Source organism: Neophocaena asiaeorientalis, unplaced genomic scaffold (assembly GCF_003031525.2).
Source record: "Neophocaena asiaeorientalis asiaeorientalis breed wild unplaced genomic scaffold, Neophocaena_asiaeorientalis_V1.1 scaffold54, whole genome shotgun sequence".
Lineage (NCBI taxonomy): Eukaryota > Metazoa > Chordata > Mammalia > Artiodactyla > Phocoenidae > Neophocaena > Neophocaena asiaeorientalis.
Window position 1 is genome coordinate 3,124,055 of NW_020174938.1, and position 22,284 is coordinate 3,146,338.

General features: G+C 38.2%; 1 protein-coding gene and 1 non-coding gene across 2 annotated transcripts in view; one reads left to right on the forward strand and one right to left on the reverse strand.

The window, feature by feature from the left end:
* Nucleotides 1-22,284, reverse strand: part of NEO1 (neogenin 1) — a 168,188-nt gene that overhangs the window by 49,928 nt on the left and 95,976 nt on the right. Inside the window, exons 8-11 of the mRNA XM_024761726.1 lie at nt 12,630-12,849; nt 5,432-5,586; nt 949-1,097; nt 438-576 (exon numbers count right to left, since the gene is read on the reverse strand). Of these exons, the coding sequence (XP_024617494.1) occupies nt 438-576; nt 949-1,097; nt 5,432-5,586; nt 12,630-12,849 (663 nt within the window). The remainder of the gene's footprint in view (nt 1-437; nt 577-948; nt 1,098-5,431; nt 5,587-12,629; nt 12,850-22,284) is intronic.
* On the forward strand, nt 19,206-19,312 carry LOC112410985 (U6 spliceosomal RNA). Its single transcript, XR_003005544.1, has one exon. It is a non-coding gene; the product is annotated as a U6 spliceosomal RNA (small nuclear RNA).

Consider the following 22,284-nt stretch of genomic DNA (forward strand, 5'->3'; position numbering starts at 1 on the left):
CAATTATACTCCAATAAAGATGTTAAAAAAAAAAAAAAAGACCTATTTGGCAGGCAAATATGATTATTAAGTAGAGCAAGCCCAGCCTTCCAACAGCCCTGGCATGGTCTGTGCTATGAACAAGCAATAATATTTACTTATACAAAAGCATCTAGTAAAAATAAAAATACAGAGAAACTATTCAGTACCAGGCACTACATGTTCTATGCTCTCTCACTGGATCTTTACAGCAACCCAATGAAGTTGGTATTATAAATTTCACATATAAGGAAACATGCTCAGACATGTGAAGTGACTTGACCGAAGTCACACTACTAGAACTGGTATCTGAACCAGTTCAGATGTCAAGTCTCCTTGACATCAAAGCCCATGATCTTGCTACTATGCCACCAGCGCCCCCAAGTATGGTATTTTGTTCCAGAGGAAGAAAGACTCACCGTCTGAAAATGTTCGAACAGCAACATCTTGTGTGGAGACTCCAGGACCATGTTTATTGTAGGCCACCACTCGGAAACTATACTCTGTATATTTTTTCAACCCGTTAATGGTGTGGGAGTGACTTGAAACATCAACATCCTTGAATAAAATAAAACAATTTATATATACACAACTCAAGCCAAAAGAAATGCTGCAAAATAAAGAACTATACAAATTCTATATTTGACATAATGCAGATTTTTGTTCCTTTTACAGAATATTATTTAACAGTTAAAGCAAATTAATCATAAGCACTGCAGTTTGCTGAGAAATACTCCTTGATGTTTAGGAACCCTTGCTGGCAAAAACTACAGAATAAACCTTTGTACCAAGAAATAGAATCTATCAACTTTTCATTTCTTATACATATTTTTTTCCTCAGATTTCTAGACAAGCAGGTATTGAGTTTAGGAAATATATTTCAACTCTACTATTCCAATCAATGCATTAAAAAATGGCTTCCTATTATACCTGTTCTTTATCAGTTCCTTTTTCCATGTAGTACAGTTTGTAATTCTGAATTTCCCCATTTCCAGACAATGGTGTTTCCCAGGTGACAGTAATGGAAGTAGGTGAAGTTGCATATGCTCGGATGTTAGGTGCTGGGCCAGGGAGCTGAACTAGAAAGAAAATTTCAAGACAGTAAGACATAAATAAAATTTACTGCATCCCTCAAGACCATTCTCAGCAATAATGGCACACTATGTTTTTTTTTTTAATTTAATTAATTATTTATTTTTGGCTGTGTCGGGTCTTCGCTGCTGCACGTGGGTCTTCTCTAGTTGCAGCGAGCGGGGACTACTCTTCATTGCGGTGCGTGGGCTTCTCACTGAGGTGGCTTCTCTTGTTGAAGAGCGTGGGCTCTAGGCACGTGGGCTTCAGTAGTTGTGGCATGTGGGCTCAGTAGTTGTGGCTTCCAGGCTCTAGAGTGCAGGCTCAGTAGTTCTGGCACACGGGCTTAGTTGCTCCACGGCATGTGGGATCTTCCCGGACCAGGACTCGAACCTGTGTCCCCTGCGTTGGCAGGCGGATTCTTAACCACTGCACCACCAGGGAAGCCCTGGCTATGTTTTTAAAACAAAAAAAACTACGAAAACAAGCGTTCTGACTGAAGTGGTTTCAGGATAATATATAATTAAATGATTTCCCTCTTTATGACTGAAAAACCAAAAATCATCTGTGATGTATCTCAAATTTATTCAAAGAAAAATGTGAACAGTGCAGAATTCTTCTTGTGGTTTATAAAATCCTAGTTTTGCAGTGGGACTGCAGCACATAAAAGCAAACATCACAAAAAGAGAGCCTTCTTTTACCAGGCTCTGGGGATACAATGAATGATGGACAGAGTCCCTGCCCACAAAGAACTCCCAGTCTAGAGGGAAGTCAGACATACAGTTACAAAGAAGATCCTAAGTGCTGATAGATTAGGTAACGTCTGTAATGAAAACTGAAAGAACAGAGTACACAATTCTGCTTTGGGTGGGGGTGGTTACAAAAGGGAAGGATTAGTGAGGACTTCCGGGGAGCAGGAAGAATGAGTAGTTTTCTCAGACACCAAGAGGGAAATTGATCCAATCAATTTGGACATAACAGGTAAGAACACAGTGTCATGTGGTTCACGTTGAAACAAGAATGGATATGGGAGAAAGAATGCTGCAAAGGATGACAAGAGCCAGATAAATGAGAACCTCTAAGGCCCTGCTATGAGTTCGGATTATTTCTTGCAGGTGTTAGGTAATTACTGAAAAATTTTGAGCAGGAACATGACATGATCAGATCTGCATTTAAAAAGAACATGTGAACACATGCATGGAAGAAAAACAATAATGGCACAAGACTAGATAAATAATAATTTAAAAAATAGCCACCATTTATTGAATGCTTGCAATCAGTCCAGCATTAAGTGCTTTACATTTATTTAAATTACATCTTATTTAATCTGTGCACTAACCCAAATGACATGGATACTGTTACCACCCCTACTTATAGATGAGGCTGAGAGGTTAAGAACCATTCCCAAAAGATAGAAAAGTTGGCAGGTAGTGGAGCTAGGAGCTGAGCACTTCCTCGTTCTAAAACGTGGACTCAGGAAAACCAGTTAGGGGATTATGACAACACCCTCTGTGGGATGATGTGACTGGAAGATCCCACGATTGGCTGACTGATTGTCTGCCCAGCTCTAAATCCTACAACAGCTCACATCCTTTTTTACTATATTTTTTGTCTGACTGACAGGTTCCAGTCCCAGTTTATACACAAATCCTGGCAGGTGCCTATATCTACATTTTGGTGGATACTCTGTATCTGAAAACCATTTCTCTGGTGCCACTGCTTCTGTAACAGACATCCATTAGATTTAAGGAAAGGGGAAAAAACGAACAAAATGTAAAACAAGCTGGCTTGCTTAAATAACAGCATGACAGTTGAAGATTCGTTTTCCTACCAAAGCAGAGAAACCTGAATATGGTTTTCTGGCAGTTGTTTGCTTTATTTAGGCATGAATCATGTTATTCACTTAAGAGCATATTTTGTGCAGCCTGACAGGTGGGAACTGTCACACTTCTGCTGCTATGGAAAACTTTCCCCTAACTTTTTAAAAGGGAAGGAGAACAGAACAAATTCCCTTGAAATCACTTTCAGTATATTCATTGGCTAAATGTAGGCAAAGATGATCCTAAAATAGGAGCTAGTAAATTCTTTCATTTCATCTGTACAGTGGCATTAAAAAATGGAAAAAAATTTAAGTTGGTTTGAAAAGCTAAAAATGTAAACTATTTTCCCAAGGCTGACTCCCACACTTACGGCCCCTCCCACCTGCCCCCAAGCTGAATACCTCCAGATAAAATGCAAATCTCTCTCCACTAACTCCTCTTTTGCCAAAACATGTTATAGTCACTCTCTACCCCTAAAATACTCTCACCAGAATCTGCTGACCCTTCCATCTATATTCTTATTTAGCTACTTTCGTTTCATCGAATTCCTTGAATAAATGATTGTGCTGCCTACTTTCCTTGTGATGACTGTACATCACATCATTGCCCGTTTACTTGTCTGGCGCTGGTACCAAACTGTAAGCTCCTTGTGAACAGAAGTCAAGTCTTACTCGTCTTTACATCTTGCTGCCTAGCATGGTGCCTGGCACATGACAGGCACTCAATAAATCTCTTCTTTCATCTCTGACTTGACAATGCCCCTTCTAGTGCAGTGGTTCTCAATAGTTTGACTTGTAAGTTCTGAAATGATAATGAAAACCACAGGCTCTTTCCCAAGGAAGATGTGAAGATGTACAGACACACAAATATTTTCATGTATCTTCAGAAGGGTCATGGCCCCAGGATTGAACCCTGAAACTGAATCAAATTCAGTGGTCTTTTCCTTTACTTTCATCATGACTCACCTTGCATGTGCACTGTTTGTCCTATTTTGGGGTGGGGTCAAGCAGTGTCCTTCCCCAAGAATGCTTGCTCTAAGCCAAATGCTTTAAGGCCAACCTCAGGTCTCATCTTTTTCTAGGAACCTGACTTGATATACCTAACTTTTACAGTAACTCTTCCTTGTTCTGTATCCCATTATCTTTCATGAATGACGCCTGTATGTGAGAGTTAATGAAGGAAAATTGAGTTTTGCTTCGTGGCTTGAGTTTGAAATCTAATATTAGGAGTTCCTGCTCTCATCTGAACACAGCAACCATGAAATTCAACATCCTTTCCCTGCAGCAAGAACACATTCTTTCCTTAATTCACCCCCCCCCGCCCCGACCCCCTGCTCTCTGTTGGCCCTCTTGTTTTTGCTTGGGTTTGATTCCTGGTCTTTAAGCTCTATTACTGGAATGATCAATGGCCTCCTATATTGACTGCTCATTCTTTAAGGGGAGAATTCCTATCTTGTCCATCCTCTGCATCTCTTATAGTTTTTGCAGTGCCTGGTAGAGGAGGTCCTCAATAACTGTTTGATGGGTAAATGATTTGCTGCAGCATTAGAAAGTGAAGTTCCACAGCTTTTCGACTTCACCTATACTACCCATCAGGCAGAGTCCTTGAATTATTTCCATAGTTTCAGCGGTAAATTCATTTAATATGCTTAGTTCCCTGGTCAGTAGCTTTCATGAATTTATCTCCCATGCTCCCTAGCTGAAGTAAAATTTTGTTACTGCAAGTTTGTTAATACAGAAACACTAGTGCAGTTAACAGTAAAAGAAATCTGGAGAAGGATCCAAGGAAAAACAGTGGCTCATGTTAAAAGGTAAAAGTGTAGAAGAAAGCCTCATGAGATAAGCATTAATTCTGATTTGACTGCTTCTTGTCATTTCTGGCCTATAGTTTAAAACCAAAATTTAAGACACAGAAGACATTTCTAAGATAAATCAACTTGACACTCATTTCAGTTGGAGAAAATCTTAAGAAATGTAACTGGAAGTAACATTATTTAGCACAAAAGATAGCAGGTCCAAAGTAAAGCCCTGAAGAGATTCCAAAGAGTGTGGTATGTATAAAGATCAGGGCAATCCCATTGAACAATGATTAAATACCTACTTCCTATGTGAGGCACTGCATTAGATATGGTGGGAAATAAAAGGATAGAAAAGACTCTGTCTTTGCCATAAAATTAATGAGATATATTCATAACCATAATTCAAGGAAGAAAATGATAATGTATCTTAGGACTGTCGAGATACAATATTAGATAAGATCAGAGGGAAGGTTCTAGGAAGGCATCTGAGCTAGTCTTAAAGGATCAGTGAAATTTGGGTGTCTATCAGCAGAATTATATTGTCTTACACTATTTGCTACTGCTTGATGTGAATTAATCTGATCTCCCGTAACTATTTTGTAAGGACCTTGAAGGTGAGGAACTGTTATCTTCTGCACTCCTATGGTATGCCAGGCTATATATAAGGTAGCCCTTCATACAGGTCTCCCTATAGGTGGGGCTGACAGAGAGATGGGAGACTTACCCTCAGGCTGTGTTTCTACTCGTAGTGGAGCTGAACTCTCTCCGGAGCCATGTTTATTTTGAGCCATAACTCTAAAGATGTACACAGTCGCTGGCATTAGGTTTTGGATGGTTACCTGCATTTCTCCGGGGCGACTGGTATTTTCAACACGTTCCCTTTGGAGAAAGAGGGATCGATTAGGAAAATTTCCAGAATGTGCAGTTTCATTTTCATTGTAATGCCTATAGATACCATATGACATCAAAATCTTAATAAATCTAAGTCAAATTAACTCTCAAAAAAGGAAACTTTTGGGGGCGAAACAGTGCACAGAATATGGACGCTGGCAAAGAGCAATGTCATACATGTCTGATAAATCGCTGGTGTTCTTGCTTAAACATTACTGATATTCCTGGCTATAATCACAACTTCCTTTCAGAAAAGACACAGAGTCTTCTTGGTGCCATCTCAAATGGGGCAGCTGGTCACCAATTCTGTACGCTTTAGGAATCACTGAATTTTAAGGGGTTATCCTCAGGGAGACATATAGAAGGTGATTATAGGTATGACCCAATTTTCACAGACAGTATCAAAGAATGCTGTGTATCTTCTGGATAACAGACTCTCAATAAAAAGAAAATTAGAGATTATCACTTTCAAAACTGAGAACAAAACATTAACAATTTAAATGAATCCAGTCTATAAAATAAGCTAATCATGACTCTGATTTTATTTTATTATTATTATTTTTTTTGCGGTACGCAGGCCTCTCACTGCCATGGCCTCTCCCGCCGCGGAGCACAGGCTCCGGACGCGCAGGCCCAGCGGCCATGGCTCACGGGCCCCGCCACTCCGCGACATGTGGGATCCCCCGGACCGGGTCACGAACCCGTGTCCCCTGCATCGGCAGGCAGACCTCCAACCACTGAGCCATCAGGAAAGCCCATGCCTCTGATTTTTATAATTTATTTCTTAAAACAAAAAATCTTGAATGATTTTCAAACTGATTTGAAATGTTTAACAAATCTTATCACAAACAGTACAAATGGCCAGTGGTCTAGTGTTATGCGATGAAAACATAAAAACAGTTATCAGTTAGGTTCTTTAAAAAGGTGGCCTCCAGGCTCTATTTTTGGGGTCTCTGTGTCCACACTTGGGCCCATAATTATGCTCAGTATACTGTACTCACTATAACAAAAACCAGATTATATTTGCTTTCAACAAATATTGTAAAGGAAAATAATTGCTTTAGACAAATAGCTGGTCTTTAAGAATTACTGATCATGTGAGGAAAGATCTGTGTCTATATTGAGAGAGCAATAAAAGGGCCCAAAACTACTCTGTGGAAGAAATTATTTAAAATTACCTAATAATCTGTTGAATTAAATTCTTACTTTAAAATACTGATAATTTTCCCTGAAGCTACTGATTAAGATTTGTTTAGTTCTACGTGACCATATGCCAATTTGTCTGATTGTGTGTGAACATTTGCATTTCGGAGATGTGAGCGTTTTTCAATAGTTTTCTACAGTTCTTTAAACTATGTTATTTTAATTAAAACAAACAAACAGTACCCACCCACAACGTATTTATAAAGGTTGTCTGTCTACAGTCAGTTGGGTCCATTGGAAAAGAATATCACGGTAATAAAAGTTATTGCTCAGAGACACTTGGGATATCTATAGATATTATTTTCTCTTCAGCTAAACCTCTAAATCACAAGATTTAGAAGGAGAGTATCAACTGATTTCTTATGCTGTGAGGTTTCTGACACTTGATCCAATCACAAATGCCGTCTAAAAGGAAGTATGGTATTTGACATTTCATTAAACTAACAGCTCCACGCCAGAGCACAGAATAGTCTGTTTCGCTCACTGTACATGAAACTTTAAACAAGTTCTCTCTCAGAAAGACAGCAGGGGGGGGGGGGGGGGGGCACTATCTTACTTTAAATAAAAGTGAAAGAGTGTTCATTCATGTTCACATACCACAGAAGCACTAGCAGAAGGCTCACACACAGAAGTACCATCGCAAATGTGTACTGAATGAATGAATGGAAATTTGCCTTTTGATGTGTAAATGATATACTAATGATATCACGTTTATCTTTTTGTTTGTTCCTATGTAAAAGGGGAAAATACCTAGAACAAATTTCTACAGAAGCATTACAACAAGAAAAAATCAGTAGGAGGTATGATTCCCTAAGATGAAACATCTAGCACCTGAAAAGGCTTCTAACAGTAGATTGGTCTGAGGTCCCAGAACCAAGTGTCTGTCTAGAAAAAAACTTTTGACTTCAGGAAAGATCCAGGGTGAGTTATGAAGGACAATTCTCATAAATGTGTGAGGTTACGATGGGTCTTAGGTTAGAATGTCTTAGCTAAGAGTCAAAAGAGAAAGAAAAAGATACACTTTATACTAAGACAGTGCTGGGCCAGAAGTTAGGAGCTCCAATTCTAGTTCTGGCAACACTACTAGCTTGCTAGGGAATAGTGGGAAAGTCACCAATTCTTTCTGGGCTTCAGTTTCTTCATGTATTAAATGAAAGAATGAGCCCAGGGTGGTGAATTTTTTCTTAAAGGGCTTGATAGTAAATATCTACAGGCCAAGATGCCAAATGAAAAATATTACCAACCATCTCCACAGTTAAAAATCCAAGTATAACTTTAGTTGCTCCTCCCTATCCACAGTTCTGAATCTGGGAATTCAAACAATTGTGGATCATGTAGTACTGTACCATAGTACAGAAAAATCCACATATAAGTGGATGTGTGCAGTTCAAACCCATGTCGTTCAAGGGTCAACTGTAGTTACTTGTATAACCTATTAAAATGTAACCGTTTGAAAATGTAAAAACTATTCTTAGCTCTTGGGCCATAAAAATCACAAGTTTGATTTGGCCCAGGGTCTATAGTTTGCCAGCTCCCGGACTAGACTAACAGATATGTAAGGCTTTGTCCAACTCTAAAATGCTATTAATTTCTGGAATAACTTACTCTGTACTTTCCATTTGGTGGCTAACAGAAAATACTGCTGTTTACATTAAAGGCATTGAAAAAAAAAGGTGAACATTTCATAGGTGGAATGGCAGAGGAAGAACCCTCTGGAATTTCAGGAAACTCAGGTACCCAACAGAATTATATAGCTCATGACCAAGACACATAATGCCACCTGGTGGTTGAATTATCAAATGCAGGAAGTAGGGGAATTCGTAAATGCAGGCAGCGGCATATATCCTCACATCGAAATGTTTTAAGTCTATGAAGATAATGTCTATGAAGACCTTCATTTTTTAGATGAGAAAATTTAACTTATAAAGGTTAAATAAGTTTTGTTTATAAAACAAGTAACAGGGATCTAGTCTTTGACTTAGTGTTATTTCTATTCTTTCATTGCTTCTGTTCAGAAATCATAAAGTAATGAAGCGACAAAAATTATTATTACAATCTCCAAGAATATTCCTTTGAACTATTCCCCAGATTTATTGTCTGTTCCAAGTCACTGCTGTCATCTTCATCTGGGCCTACCACATGCCTAGATCAACCTAACTACTACTGATCTGTCTCCCTGACTCCACTGCTTTTCCTCTCTAATCTTATGCAGTGCCCTCCAAGTACTGCTAATAAAAGCTGTTTAATAAAACCACAGTGTATACTTGCTCAGAAGTCTAAAATGGTCCCTTCTTAACTGATTGTCAAAATTCCTACTGGCATTCCAACACTTGGCTCCAAACTTCCACTTTATTGTAATCTCTTACTAATTCTGACCAAAAACTCTAGGCCAGAGCTTTCTTACTTTCCCATCCTTCCAACAACACAAATTAAATTGGATCTTCCTTGCATCTCCTCTTTCTTCACATATACTTGCCCTGTCCTCCTGCCCCTGCCAATTTATCTTCTACATTTTTTCAATTCCAACTTCATTTATTAATCATCCCTGCTTATTTCAACACATGATTCACTAATAAGTGACAGATTTTCATTACAAACAAAAGTATATATAATTAAAAGTCCTAGTTTTTCTCCCTCCTTAAAACCTGTTCCACCCTGAGACCCAAAGGTGGCATGTAGACCTGTATCTTGACATTTTGGGCAAGATAATTCTTTGTTTTGGTGGGTGGCGGGGGAGCTGTCCTGTACATTGTAGGATGTTTATCAGCATCTCTGGCTTCTACTCACTAGACAGCAGTAAGCATCCCCTCCCACCTCAGCTGCAATAACCAAAAGTGTCAGCAGACATTGCCAAATGCCCACTGGGAGATGGGGGGCAAATCTGTCCCTGGTTGAGAATCACTGACCTAGGCATTTATATACACATCAAAATATATAGATATAAGTCATTAAAAAAATTCCTGCATCATACTTCATATGGATATACATATATTAACTATATGCCCATTCCTCTACCAGTGGACATTTACTTTGTTTCCTTTTTTTAATCCTTACAAATAATGCTACATAAACATTTTTTATGAGTGCCCTATGTGTATGTATATTGGCACATCTATAGGACAGACACCTAGAAGTGTAATTGTTGGGTTGAAAGGAATGTGCATTAAACTTTTTTTTTTTTAATTCTGCCAAATCACCTTCTCCAAAGGCTCCTCTAACTTAACTACCACCAAGAGCCTAGATTGGATTTAATCTCAACATTCAGCTCACTTAACACTGGATATTATCAACTTAAAATTTCTGCCAGCCTTACACGTGAAAAATGGTAACTCATCATTTTGTATTTCCAAGATTGTTAGTAATCGTGAAAACTTTTTTTTTGAACTTTAATGGGCTTTCCACTAACTTCTTTGAGGCACCTACTTATACCATCTGCCTCTTGAGATATCTGTCTTTTACTTGTGATTTGTAGAAGTTCTTTATATAGACTGGATATCAATACAATCTTCTACAAATGTTAAATTTTTTCCCAGCTTATCAGTTGATAATTTGATTTTTTTATTATGTTTTATCACATAGAATTTTACAGTTATATAATAAACTCTGTCAATCTCTCCTATATGGTTCCTGAATTTTCTGTCTTCCTTTAAAAGATACATTAAGTGATGAAAATAGTTTCTATATTTTCTTCTAATACACTTAGAAGTTTTAAAAATACGTCTTGATACATCTATAACTTGTTATTATACATAAGACAGAGATACAACTTTATTCCTTCTATTAAATGGAGGTTAATTATCTCAACATTTCTTGAATAATTATTATTTCTCCATTCATTAGAATTACTCACTTAACAAGTATTTATTTATACTTGTAGTGCTACTTATAAGCCAGGCTCTGTTCCAGGTGATGGTGATACTCCACTGAACAAGACAAACACCATGAGTGCATTAATATGAAGAGAAAATTTCTGAGTATTAAGTGTTCTGAAGAAACACAACACAAAAGCTAAAAAACAAAATACGGTGGTATGTTACAGTGATGTTCTGGTAAATGTTTAACAACTGGCTCTGGTTTGTAGCACTTCTCACTGTAAATACTCCCTCTACCCAATTCTGAACTACTGAGCCATGTCATTGGGTTTGCAAAATTTCCTGAAAATTTAACAACTGGCTTGGGAACAAGCCACCAAGTGCCCCGCTGTGCGACAGTGACCAAGGAGTTAAGTTGGGTGGGTAGTCATGGAAGACCTGAGAAGGGATCATCTGAGGATGACAGACAAGAAGCCAGACAGTTATTTGTGAGGGAAATGCAGTTCTGGTGGAAGGAACAACAAGGGCAAAGGCCCTGTGATGCACATAAGCTTGCTTCTGAGGAATTACTAAAAGCTTTTTTCCTTCTGTGTAATCCCATGACGTTTGCAATGCGATCTAAAAGCCTACTGGCAACATTTTAAGACAGGTTCTGTTTGGTAGTAATATCTTGCCTTTCTGGGACTAGCTCTACGTTTCCTTATCTTTGTGACTCCCCAAACATCCAGTGCAGTGTTCGGATGAACATTCTATGACCCTGGGAGCAGCTCCACCTATCTGACTCAAATTATGTCACTCAGATGTCTCAAGAGTATTAAACCAAGGGGTACTGACTTGACGAAGGTGCCTGTACTTGCTGAACTTGCCAGTCTGGTATTAAATACAATATATATCAAATCTAAGCACCCTTGTAGAAATACAAGCTTTATTTCATGGGTTAGGGCCATAACCAAGACAGATTATTTTAGTTTTCTTATTTTGGTGTGAAGTAACAGCACAATGAAGGAATCTACTCAGCAACATTCAGAGTACACAGTCAGCATGTGGCATGGTACCTCCCAAAGAGTTTATAACCTGGTTGGGAAAAAAACACAAATACACATAAAATAACAGAAGAGTAACAACTATGGTAGTATTAGATCATGTGTTATCATAATTAAGTGCCAATATCAGTGGCACAGACATACATACAAGAGAAAAGCTGTATGTGCTGAAAAAGGTAGAGAAAGATTTATGAGGGCTTCATGGGGCTTAGTCTGGGCCAAGAAAGATTAACTGAATTTTAGTTTCAGTTGAAAAACGCTTTTTTCAAGGGGGAAGTGACTGAAGAGAACAGACTGGGAAAATAGGCTGCATAGTGACAGGAATTAGACTGGTTTCATTAGAAAGTGAGCTAAACTGGGGTTAAAGGAAAATAAGGTTGGATAGATAAAACAAAGGTAGACTGTGGAGTAAAGCAGCCTGGTGATTCTAGAGAATCTCCAAAAGCAATGGAGAGCAACGTGAGTTCCTGAAAGAGGTGGAGATGGACAGAAATTTAATGAAATGCTGTTTTAGGAAAATGAGTCACTAAATACTCTTGTGTCATCAAGGAGACACCCCTCCCCCCACACCCCAGAGCTCAGCAACCCACATCCGTGTACGGGTACAGACAGATATTCATTAAGATTACTTTAATAACTACCTTAATTTCTAGAATCTGAAAGTTCTAAGAAAGACATAGCCTATGGGTTGTGCTTGACTGACTCTTATGAAAAAACGGTAGCCCTGGTTACATTTTAATACTTCTAACTTAAATAACTCTCTCCCCAAGTCATCCCAGAGAGGCAGGAAAGAATACCAGGACTTCAGTCTGTTTAGGAATTTACTTTTAATGACCTAAAACTAGGTCATCTCGGTGATCATATTTTCTGAAAGTTGGTAGAGATTCTACACGGTAAAGAGTCGGGGTGGGGGGACGCCTGGTCTTGGGTGGACAAGATGCAACTAACCGGCTCCAGACGTACAGGCACTTACCTAGCAATCCCTTCCTTGGTGTAGAAGACAGAGTAGGTAAGGTTGTCCCCATGAGGATCTGATGCAGGTGTCCGCCATGTCAATTTGATGAAGCGGGTAGAGACCAAGGAGGCCACGACATCCCGAGGAGCTGAAGGCAGTGGTCCAGTTGTGGCTGGTGCTAGATGGTCAGTAGTGGCACTGGTCAGTGAAGTGGGAGGTAATGTTGGGATGGCAACATCTTGTCATGTGCAAATATTGGGGAATATGAAGGGCAAACCACGACGGTTTTAAAAAAGAGAACAGAAAAAACAAAAAACAAAAAAGAAATAAACAAAACCACGATGGGAAATAAAATAAAATGAATGAACATAAAAAAGGCCATTAAACTGAAGGCTAACATGCAGGCCAGGGGTAACTACTGAAAACTAATGGGCACTAGTCAAGACACATCACTGCAGAGCAAGCAGACTTTCTGGTCACTATAATGGTTGTTGGCAAGGGACAGGGAGTGTGACAGCTAAGAATAAAACATTTCACGGAAGGACACATCAGTGCCCAAGTAATTTTCTTTAATTCTGAAAGCAGCATGCAACATCTGTTGAACTTTGCACATAAAAGTCTTATATATGATAAAACCTCAATATTTTTTCCCACTTTATCAAAATATGGAATAATGTTTATAGTATGGATGGGCCTAATTACACTCAACATAGGCCCCACAGACTATCATGACCTCACTGCAGAGCTGTGTGTGTCTTTAGCTCTGCAGGAGGTTCAAGAGCCAGATCTTCAACTGGAGTCTAACATTAAAGTTTGCTCTCTGTATTTGGCAATACCCAGGGAAGTCTGATAACCTTTCTCAATTCACTAAGTTATAGTTCATTTCCTCTCATCAATTCATTTGACTACAACAGTATAAAATCGTGCATCACAAATTCCAAAGTCACACAAATATAATACTTATTAGGTAGCATATCTGTTTGGTACAGTCCTCACTGCAGTGTAATAGATTATGACAGCTTGCAGACTCCAGGGACTCGATGGGACAGATGAAGCAGTGGCAAATCAGAGCTCTGCAAGTCGAAAGCCTCTGTCTGTATGCCCGGAGTCAGCCCATTCTGTTGTTGGACACTTCTGACTTTAGAAGTCCATTCCTAATATTAACCTAAAATCTCCTTCACCTTGGAGTATACGTTTAATCTCACAATTTTCAACTGACGGAATTAGAATTCTGTCCTAACCTTAATGGGGAAATTAGAAGAGAAGCAGAGAGGAAAGCATGACAATTCTGGACCTCGTTTTCAATGAAATGGTAGGACAACAACCTCCTGAAAATGTCTATGAATTACAGGAGAATCTTTTAAAGTGAGGCAGTCTAAATAAATATGCCAAAGAGAATAAATTCTCCAAGGGAAAGGCAGAGGAAGACCAACGTAAAGTCTCTAGACAGCTACCATTTATTGAGCACTTTCTACACGGCACTCTCGCTCTTTACATGGACTCATTCAATCCTTACAACTCTGTGAAATAGGTACTATCATTGTATCTCTATATTATATATGGAGACTGACATTTAAAAAAGGCTAAATCACCCTTCCTAGGAATAGGAAGTGGTGGAGTGTTAAAACCAGCCATGGTTTTTAGCTTAAGAGGCCTCTGGATTTAGCCAATAGAAGTTTTTAGTCCTTGTTGTGCCACTCAGGGTTATGGGAGCAGTCAGGGACTCTTGTTTGTTTTTGTCAATTCCCCTTGCCCCCAAGTCTCGTGAAGGCAATGCAAAGGGCCCAGGATGAATGCCTGCACGTGCAGTAGGTGTTATAGGAGAAAAACCCTGAGCTTGTGGGATTTACCACTTTCATAGCAAGGGAAAGCAAGCTCCAGACAAAGAATGGACCTGCTGTGGATATCTTTTTTTTTTTTTTAAACATCTTTATTGGAGTATAATTGCTTTACAATGGTGTGTTAGTTTCTGCTGTATATCACAGTGAATCAGCTATACATATACATACATCCCCATATCTCCTCCCTCTTGCGTCTCCGTCCCACCTTCCCTATTCCACCCCTCTAGGTGGTCACAAAGCACCAAACTGATCTCCCTGTGCTGTGCAGCTGCTTCCCACTAGCTATCTATTTTACATTTGGTAGTGTATATATGTCTATGCCACTCTATATGTAATTCTGTTGTGGTTGGAGACATACTTTGTACAGTTTCAGCCTTTTAAAAGGTACTGAAACTTGTTTTGTGTCCCAGCATATAGTCTATCCTGACAATTGTTCCATATGTGCTTGGAAAGAATCTGTGTCTGCAGTTGCTGGGTGGAGAGTCTACGATGTCAGCTAGGTCAAGTTGACTGACAGGATTGCTTAAGTCCTCTGTACTCTTTCTAATTGTTTTATCAGTTTTTGAGAGTAGGATATTGAAATCTCCAACTGTTATCATTTATTTATGTATTTCTTCTTTGAATATACCAATTATAAATGCATACACATCTAACAGAAGAGCCCCAAAATATATGAATCCAAAGAAATCTGGGAAAACCTCAAATATTTGGAAATCAAAAAACACACTCTTAAATAACCCAAGTCAATGAAGAAATAGCAAGAAAAAAATTTTTTAAATATTTTTAACTGAATGAAATGAAAATACAACATATTAAAAATGAAAAGATGCAGTTAAAGCAGTGCTTAGAGGGAAATTAAAATACCTTTACCAGAAGATAAGTCTCATATGAATTACCTAAGGTTCTACCTTACTGAAGAGTGTAGTCCTTAAGCTTTTTTTCTTTTCTTAATATAGCAGGTTAAGCTTTTTCACACACCCAAAAAAGTAACCATGTGAGGTGATAGATGTGTTAACTAACTTAAATGTTGGAATCCTTTCACAATGTATATGTATCAAATCATTATGTTGTACACTTTAAATATATTACCATTTATTTGTCAATTATACCTCAATAAAGCTGGAAAAAAATTAAATTTTAACCACATTCTTAAAAAAATACAAGGGTGGGCTTCCCTGGTGGCGTGGTGGTTGCGAGTCCGCCTGCCCATGCAGGGGACATGGGTTCGTGCTGCGGTCTGGGAAGATCCCACATGCCGCGGAGTGGCTGGGCCCGTGAGCCATGGCCGCTGAGCCTGCACCTCCGGAGCCTGTGCTCCGCAACGGGAGAGGCCGCGGCAGTGAGAGGCCCGCGTACCGCAAAAAAAAAAAAAAAAAAATACAAGGGAAAAAAATTAAGAGAAGATGTAAGCTACCAAAATAAAAGAGGGGACAATGCTATGAATCCCACAGATATTAAAAATTATAAGGGAATATTATGAACAAATTTATGCCAGTAAATCAGACAACTTAAAGGAAATAAAAACGTTCCGAGGAGGACAAAAATTACCAAACCTACTCAAGAAGAAACATAAAATCTAGACAGAACTATAATAGATAGAAAAATATAAATAAAAATCTTCCCACAGTGAAAAGTCCAAGCCCAGACGGTTTCACTGGTGAATGCTATCAAATATTTAAAGGAAGAATTAATACTAATCCTTCACAACTCTTTCAGAAAGAGTAGAAACACTTCCAACTCATTTTGTGAGGCTAGTATTACTCTGATGTAAAAGCCAAAGATATCACATGAAAAGAAAACTACAGAACCCTCATGATCATAGATACAAAAATCTTTAACAAGGTATTAGTAAACCATATTTGGTGACATATTAAGAGGATTATAAACCATGATCAAGTACAATTTATCACAGGAATTCAAGACTAGTTTAACATCCAAAAACCAATGTAATATATATTAACAGAAAAAAACCTGATCATCTCAATAGATGCAGAAAAAGAATTTGACAAAATCAAACACCTATTCACAATAAAAACTCTCAACAAATTAGGAAAAGAAGTAAACTTCCTAGACCTAAAAAACCTATGGTGAACATTATACTTAAATGGTGAAGGAATAAATGCTTTTTCCCCAACACTGGAAACAAGGATGTTAGCTCCTGCTTCTTATATTAAGCATTGCACTGGTCCAAGCCAGTGCAAGAATGCAAGAAAAACTGAATAAAGATTAAAAAGGAAAAAGTAATACTGTTTTTATTTGTAATTAATAATTAACTGAGTAGAAAACCCTAATGGATCTAGGAAAAAAAAAAAAGCTACCAAAATGAATAAATACGTTTAGCAAGGTCATAGGATACAAGATCAATATCTAAAAAACAACTCTATTTCTACACACTAGGAATGAACAATCCAAAAGTAAAATTAAGAACAACTCCAGTGGGCTTCCCTGGTGGCGCAGTGGTTGAGAGTCCGCCTGCCAATGCAGGGGACGCGGGTTCGTGCCCCGGTCCGGGAGGATCCCACGTGCCGCGGAGCTAGTGGGCCCGTGAGCCATGGCCGCTGGGCCTGCGCATCCGGAGCCTGTGCTCCGCAACGGGAGAGGCCACAACAGTGAGAGGCCTGCGTACCGCCAAAAAAAAAAAAAAAAAGAACAACTCCATTTACAACAGCATCAAAAAAGAATGAAATATTTAAGAATAAATTTAATGGAAGAAGCGTAAGATTTGTACCCTGAAAACTACAACTCATTGCTGAGAGAAATTTTTTAAACTCTCAATAAATAAAGATCTAAATGAAAACATCTAAATAAATAAATGTTCATGGATTAGAAGACTTAATGTTGTTAAGATGATATGCTGCCCCTAAAATCTAATATTAAGATCTGCAAAAGATCTAGAATAGCCAAAATAATTCTGAAAAAGAAGCAAATGGTTGGAGGACTTGGATTACCCGATTTCAAAACTTACTATAAAGCTCTAGTAATTGAGACAGTCCAGCATATGAATAGGCATATAGATCAGTGAAAGAGAACTGAGAGTCCAGAAGTATGCCCCTATATTTGTGGTCAACTGGTTTTCAGCTAAGGTGTCCAGAAGTTTCAATGTGGTAAGAACAGTCTTTTCAACAACTGGTGCTGGTACAACTACATATCCCCATGCAAAGCAGTGAACTTAGATCCTTACTTAACACCACATACAAAGATTAACTCAAAACAGCTCCTAGACTTAATAGAAGAACTAAAACTTCTGAAAAAATATATAGGGGAAAGTCTTTGTGCCTTGGGTTAGAAAAGTATTCTTAGACATGATAACAAAAGCACAAGATACAGAAGAAAAAAACAGATAAACTGTACTTTATTAGAAATAAAAACTTCAGCACATTAAGGAAAACAGTTAACTAAGTAAATGATAAGCCAGAGACAGGCAGAAAATATTTCCAAAGTGTGTATCTGATGAAGGACTTGAACATATAATTCAGAATATATATTCAGGATCAGAATATATAATCAACTTCTATAAATTAGTAAGAAAACAAGCCAATTTAAAAACAGGCAAAAGACCTGAAAAGTCATTTCACCAAAAAGAACATACAAATGGCCAACACACATGTGAAAATGTGTTTAACATCAATGTCATTAGGAAAATGTGAATTAAAATCACAATAAGATACTACTACAGGGACTTCTCTGATGGCGCAGTGGTTAAGAATCCACCTGCCAAGGCAGGGGACACGGATTCGATCCCTGTTCCAGGAAGATCCCACATGCTGTGGAGCAACGAAGCCCATGAGCCACAACTACTGAGCCCGCAAACCACAACTACTGAAGCCTGTGCGCCTAGAGCCTGTGCTCCGCAACAAGAGAAGCAACCATGATAAGAAGCCCACACACTGCAACGAAGACCCAAGGCAGCCAAAAATTAATAAATTAAAAAAAAAAGATACTACTACACACCCACTACAATGGTTACAAACAAAAAAGGTACACAATACTTAGTGTTGGAAAAACTGGAATCCTCATACACTGTTGGGAATGTATTAATTCTTTAAATTGATGAACACGAATTGTCTCCATTTATTATTTACATCTTTAATTTCTTTAAAAAATGTTTTATGGTTTTCTGAGCATAAGTTTTGAAATTCCTTTGTTAAATTTATTAAGTATTTTATTCTTTTTGATGCTATTATACATGAAATTGTTTTCTTAATTTCAATCTCAGATTGTTCCTGCAAGTATATATAAATACAAATGATTTATGTATACTGATACTGACTTGCTAAGCTTATTTATTAGTTCTAATAGTTTACTCATGGATTCTTCATGATTTTCTATATACAAAATGATGTTATCTGTAGAGAGTTTTACATATCATACTTCAATAATACTGTTGAAAAGAATGAAATGGTTTAGACTGACTAGTTGCAACAATTAAACAATATTTTTTTTTCTAGTGTAAAACAGCAATAGTTACTGAGTCCTAGGACTTCTCTGTTGCTCAAAACACCTGAGCTTAAAATCAACGTATCTGAAGTCATGACAAAATTAAAATGTCCAGAAACTACTCAAAGGTTTCACAGTATGCCAACTGATTATCAAGGATCCTAAAGCATAAGTGAACTATACAGATATCTAGGCCAAATGTAGTAAAAAATCTGTTACTTAAAAAAAAAAAAAGGTCTGATTATATTAAGAATTAGGCTGGTTGTTTTTCCTTCTGCCATCAGAGTTCAGTTGTGAAAATAAAAGATCTGATGATGTGCTCGCTTCAGCAGCACATATACTAAAATTGGAATGATACAGAGAAGATTAGCATGGTCCCTGCACAAGGATGACATGCAAATTCGTGAAGCGTTCCATATATTTAAAAATTCTCTAGTAGGGATCAATAGCAGAATAACTGAGGCAGAAGAACGGATAAGTGACCTGAAAGATAAAATAGTGGAAATAACTACTGCAGAGCAGAATAAAGAAAAAAGAATGAAAAGAATTGAGGACGGTCTCAGAGACCTCAGGGACAACATTAAACGCACCAACAGTAGAATTATAGGGGTCCCAGAAAAAGAAAGGGGCTGAGAAAATATTTGAAGAAATTATAGTTGAAAACTTCCCAAATATGGGAAAGGAAGTAGTTAATCATGTCCAGGAAGCAGAGAGAGTCCCATACAGGATAAATCCAAGGAGAAACACACCAAGACACATAGTAGTCAAACTATTAAAAATTAAATACAGGGCTCCCTGGTGGCGCAGTGGTTGAGAGTCCGCCTGCCGATGCAGGGGACAATCAACGATTAATTTCCAAAATTGAGAAACAGCTCATGCAGCTCAATATAAAAAAACAAACAACCCAATCCAAAAATGGGCAGAAGACCTACACAGACATTTCTCCAAAGAAGATATACAGATTGCCAACAAACACATGAAAGAATGCTCAACATTATTAATCATTAGAGTAATGGAAATCAAATCTACAACGAGATATCATCTCACACTGGTCAGAATGGCCATCATCAAAAAATCTACAGACAATAAATGCTGGAGAGGGTGTGGAGAAAAGCGAACCCTCTTGCACTGTTGGTGGGAATGTAAATTGATACAGCCACTATGCAGAACAGTATGCAGGTTCCTTAAAAAACTAACAATAGAACTAACATACGACCCAGCAATCCCACTACTGGGTATATACCCTGAGAAAACCATAATTCAAAAAGAGTCATGCACCAAAATGTTCACTGCAGCTCTATTTACAATAGCTAGGATATGGAAGCAACCCAAGTGTCCACTGACAGATGAATGGATATAGAAGATGTGGCACATATATACAATGGAATATTACTCAGCCATAAAAAGAAATGAAATAGAGTTATTTGTAGTGAGGTGGATGGGCCTAGAGTCTGTCATACAGAGTGAAGGCTGTCAGAAAGAGAAAAACAAACACCGTATGTTAACACATATATATGGAATCTAGAAAACAACAAAAAAAATGTTCATGAAGAACCTAGGGGCAAGGCAGGAATAAATATGCAGACCTACTAGAGAATGGACTTGAGGATACGGGGAAGGGGAAGGGCATGATGGGACAAAGTGAGAGAGTGGCATGGACATATATACACTACCAAATGTAAAATAGATAGCTAGTGGGAAGCAGCCGCATAGCACAGGGAGATCAGTTCAGTGCTTTGTGACCACCTAGAGGGGTGGGATAGGGAGGGTGGGAGGGAGGGAGACGCAAGAGGGAAGAGATATGGGGATATATGTATATGTATAATTGATTCACTTTGTTGTAAAGCAGAAACTAACACACCATTGTAAAGCAGTTATACTCCAATAAAGATGTTTAAAAAAAAAAGAAAAAAAATACACTTTAATTATAAATGAGATTTTGTTTAAGGCCTTTTATAGATACTGAGATACCTGTTCTTTTTGGGTTTTTCTCTGTGATGTAATATTTTATGTTACATCAATTTGTGTTAATGTTGAAATGTACTCATATTCACCTCCTTGGTAATGTATTGTTGTTATTATCTTATTTTGCCACTGTATGTGTTTTGCTAAGATTTTATTTGGGATGCTTATATCTATGTTCATTCAAGAGGCTAAACTTTTATTGTATTCAGTTTTGGTCAGGTGTTTTTATTATGATTAAGCTGGCTTTCTAAAAGGACACGAGAAATTCTCTATTTTTTCCGTGCTTTGCAAGAGTATAAGTAATTTATATGAGAGTAATATAAAAATTATCCATAAAGCAATTCAGATCTGGAGCCCTAATGGGGAAGGATATTCATCAACAATTTAAAAAAATCATGGTTGTTATATTCAGATTTTCTACCATTTCTTGAGTCAGTAATTATTCCTTAAAATCATTCATGAGAATTTAGATCAATATAGTAAAGTGAGCATACTCATTACCTTATGGGGAGGAAAATAAAGAAAAACGTGTAACAAGTAGATCAGAAATGTTGCAGAATGCATGAAAGCAAGACAGAAGAATAGATCCAGGGAGCCAAGTGCTACCCAACATGCTGTAGGGCAGCGGTCCCCAACCTTTTTGGCAGCAGGGACTGGTTTTGTGGAAAACGATTTTTCCACGGAAGGGGGGCGGGTGGTTGGGAGGAAATGGTTCAGGCGGTAATGTGAGTGATGGGGAGTGGCAGATGAAGCTTCCCTTGCACGGCCCAGGGGTTGGGGACCCCTGTTGTAGGAGACACTGTTGCAGAGATAAGCATGGTCCCGTGTAGTCCCAGTGCCACAGTCAACAGGTGGGTATAAAAAGTGGAGGAGTAATTCCTCAGGGTGCTGAAATGGGAAGCAGTGCTCAACCTCCTCCCTCTGCCCTTCCCCCCCACAGTGCTTGCGGTGTGGCCCAGCAGTGGGAAGCCCTCAGAGGTTCTGGTTCACAAGGGGCCAGTCCACCCCACCCGGTAACCCTATCGGTGACCAAACTACACAGAAAAGCACAGGCAGAGAAAAAGAGGGTCTTACAAGCCTTGCAAAATATGAATTCGCTGTTTTTGTAGGTTAGAAAATAGTCAAACATCAGTAATAACATTTGGTTAACCTGCTTTGAACCGCCAGGAAAGATCGATACTTAATTGCATTAAAAGAAGGAACAATATCCACAGGTAAAATTGCAAAAAGAAACAAAACCAGCAAAAAACACTTTTCAGTAAGTAAAATTAATATTGTCAGTGATGATCAAGAAGACCACTGCATTCACAGAAAAGAATCAACTCGACTTCTGCCTTAAGACTGAAATTTCTTCACAGAAAACCTCTTTGCCAATACCTAAAGAAATGAGTAAAAATTAAGAAACAAGCTACCTCTCTCCCATTACAAAA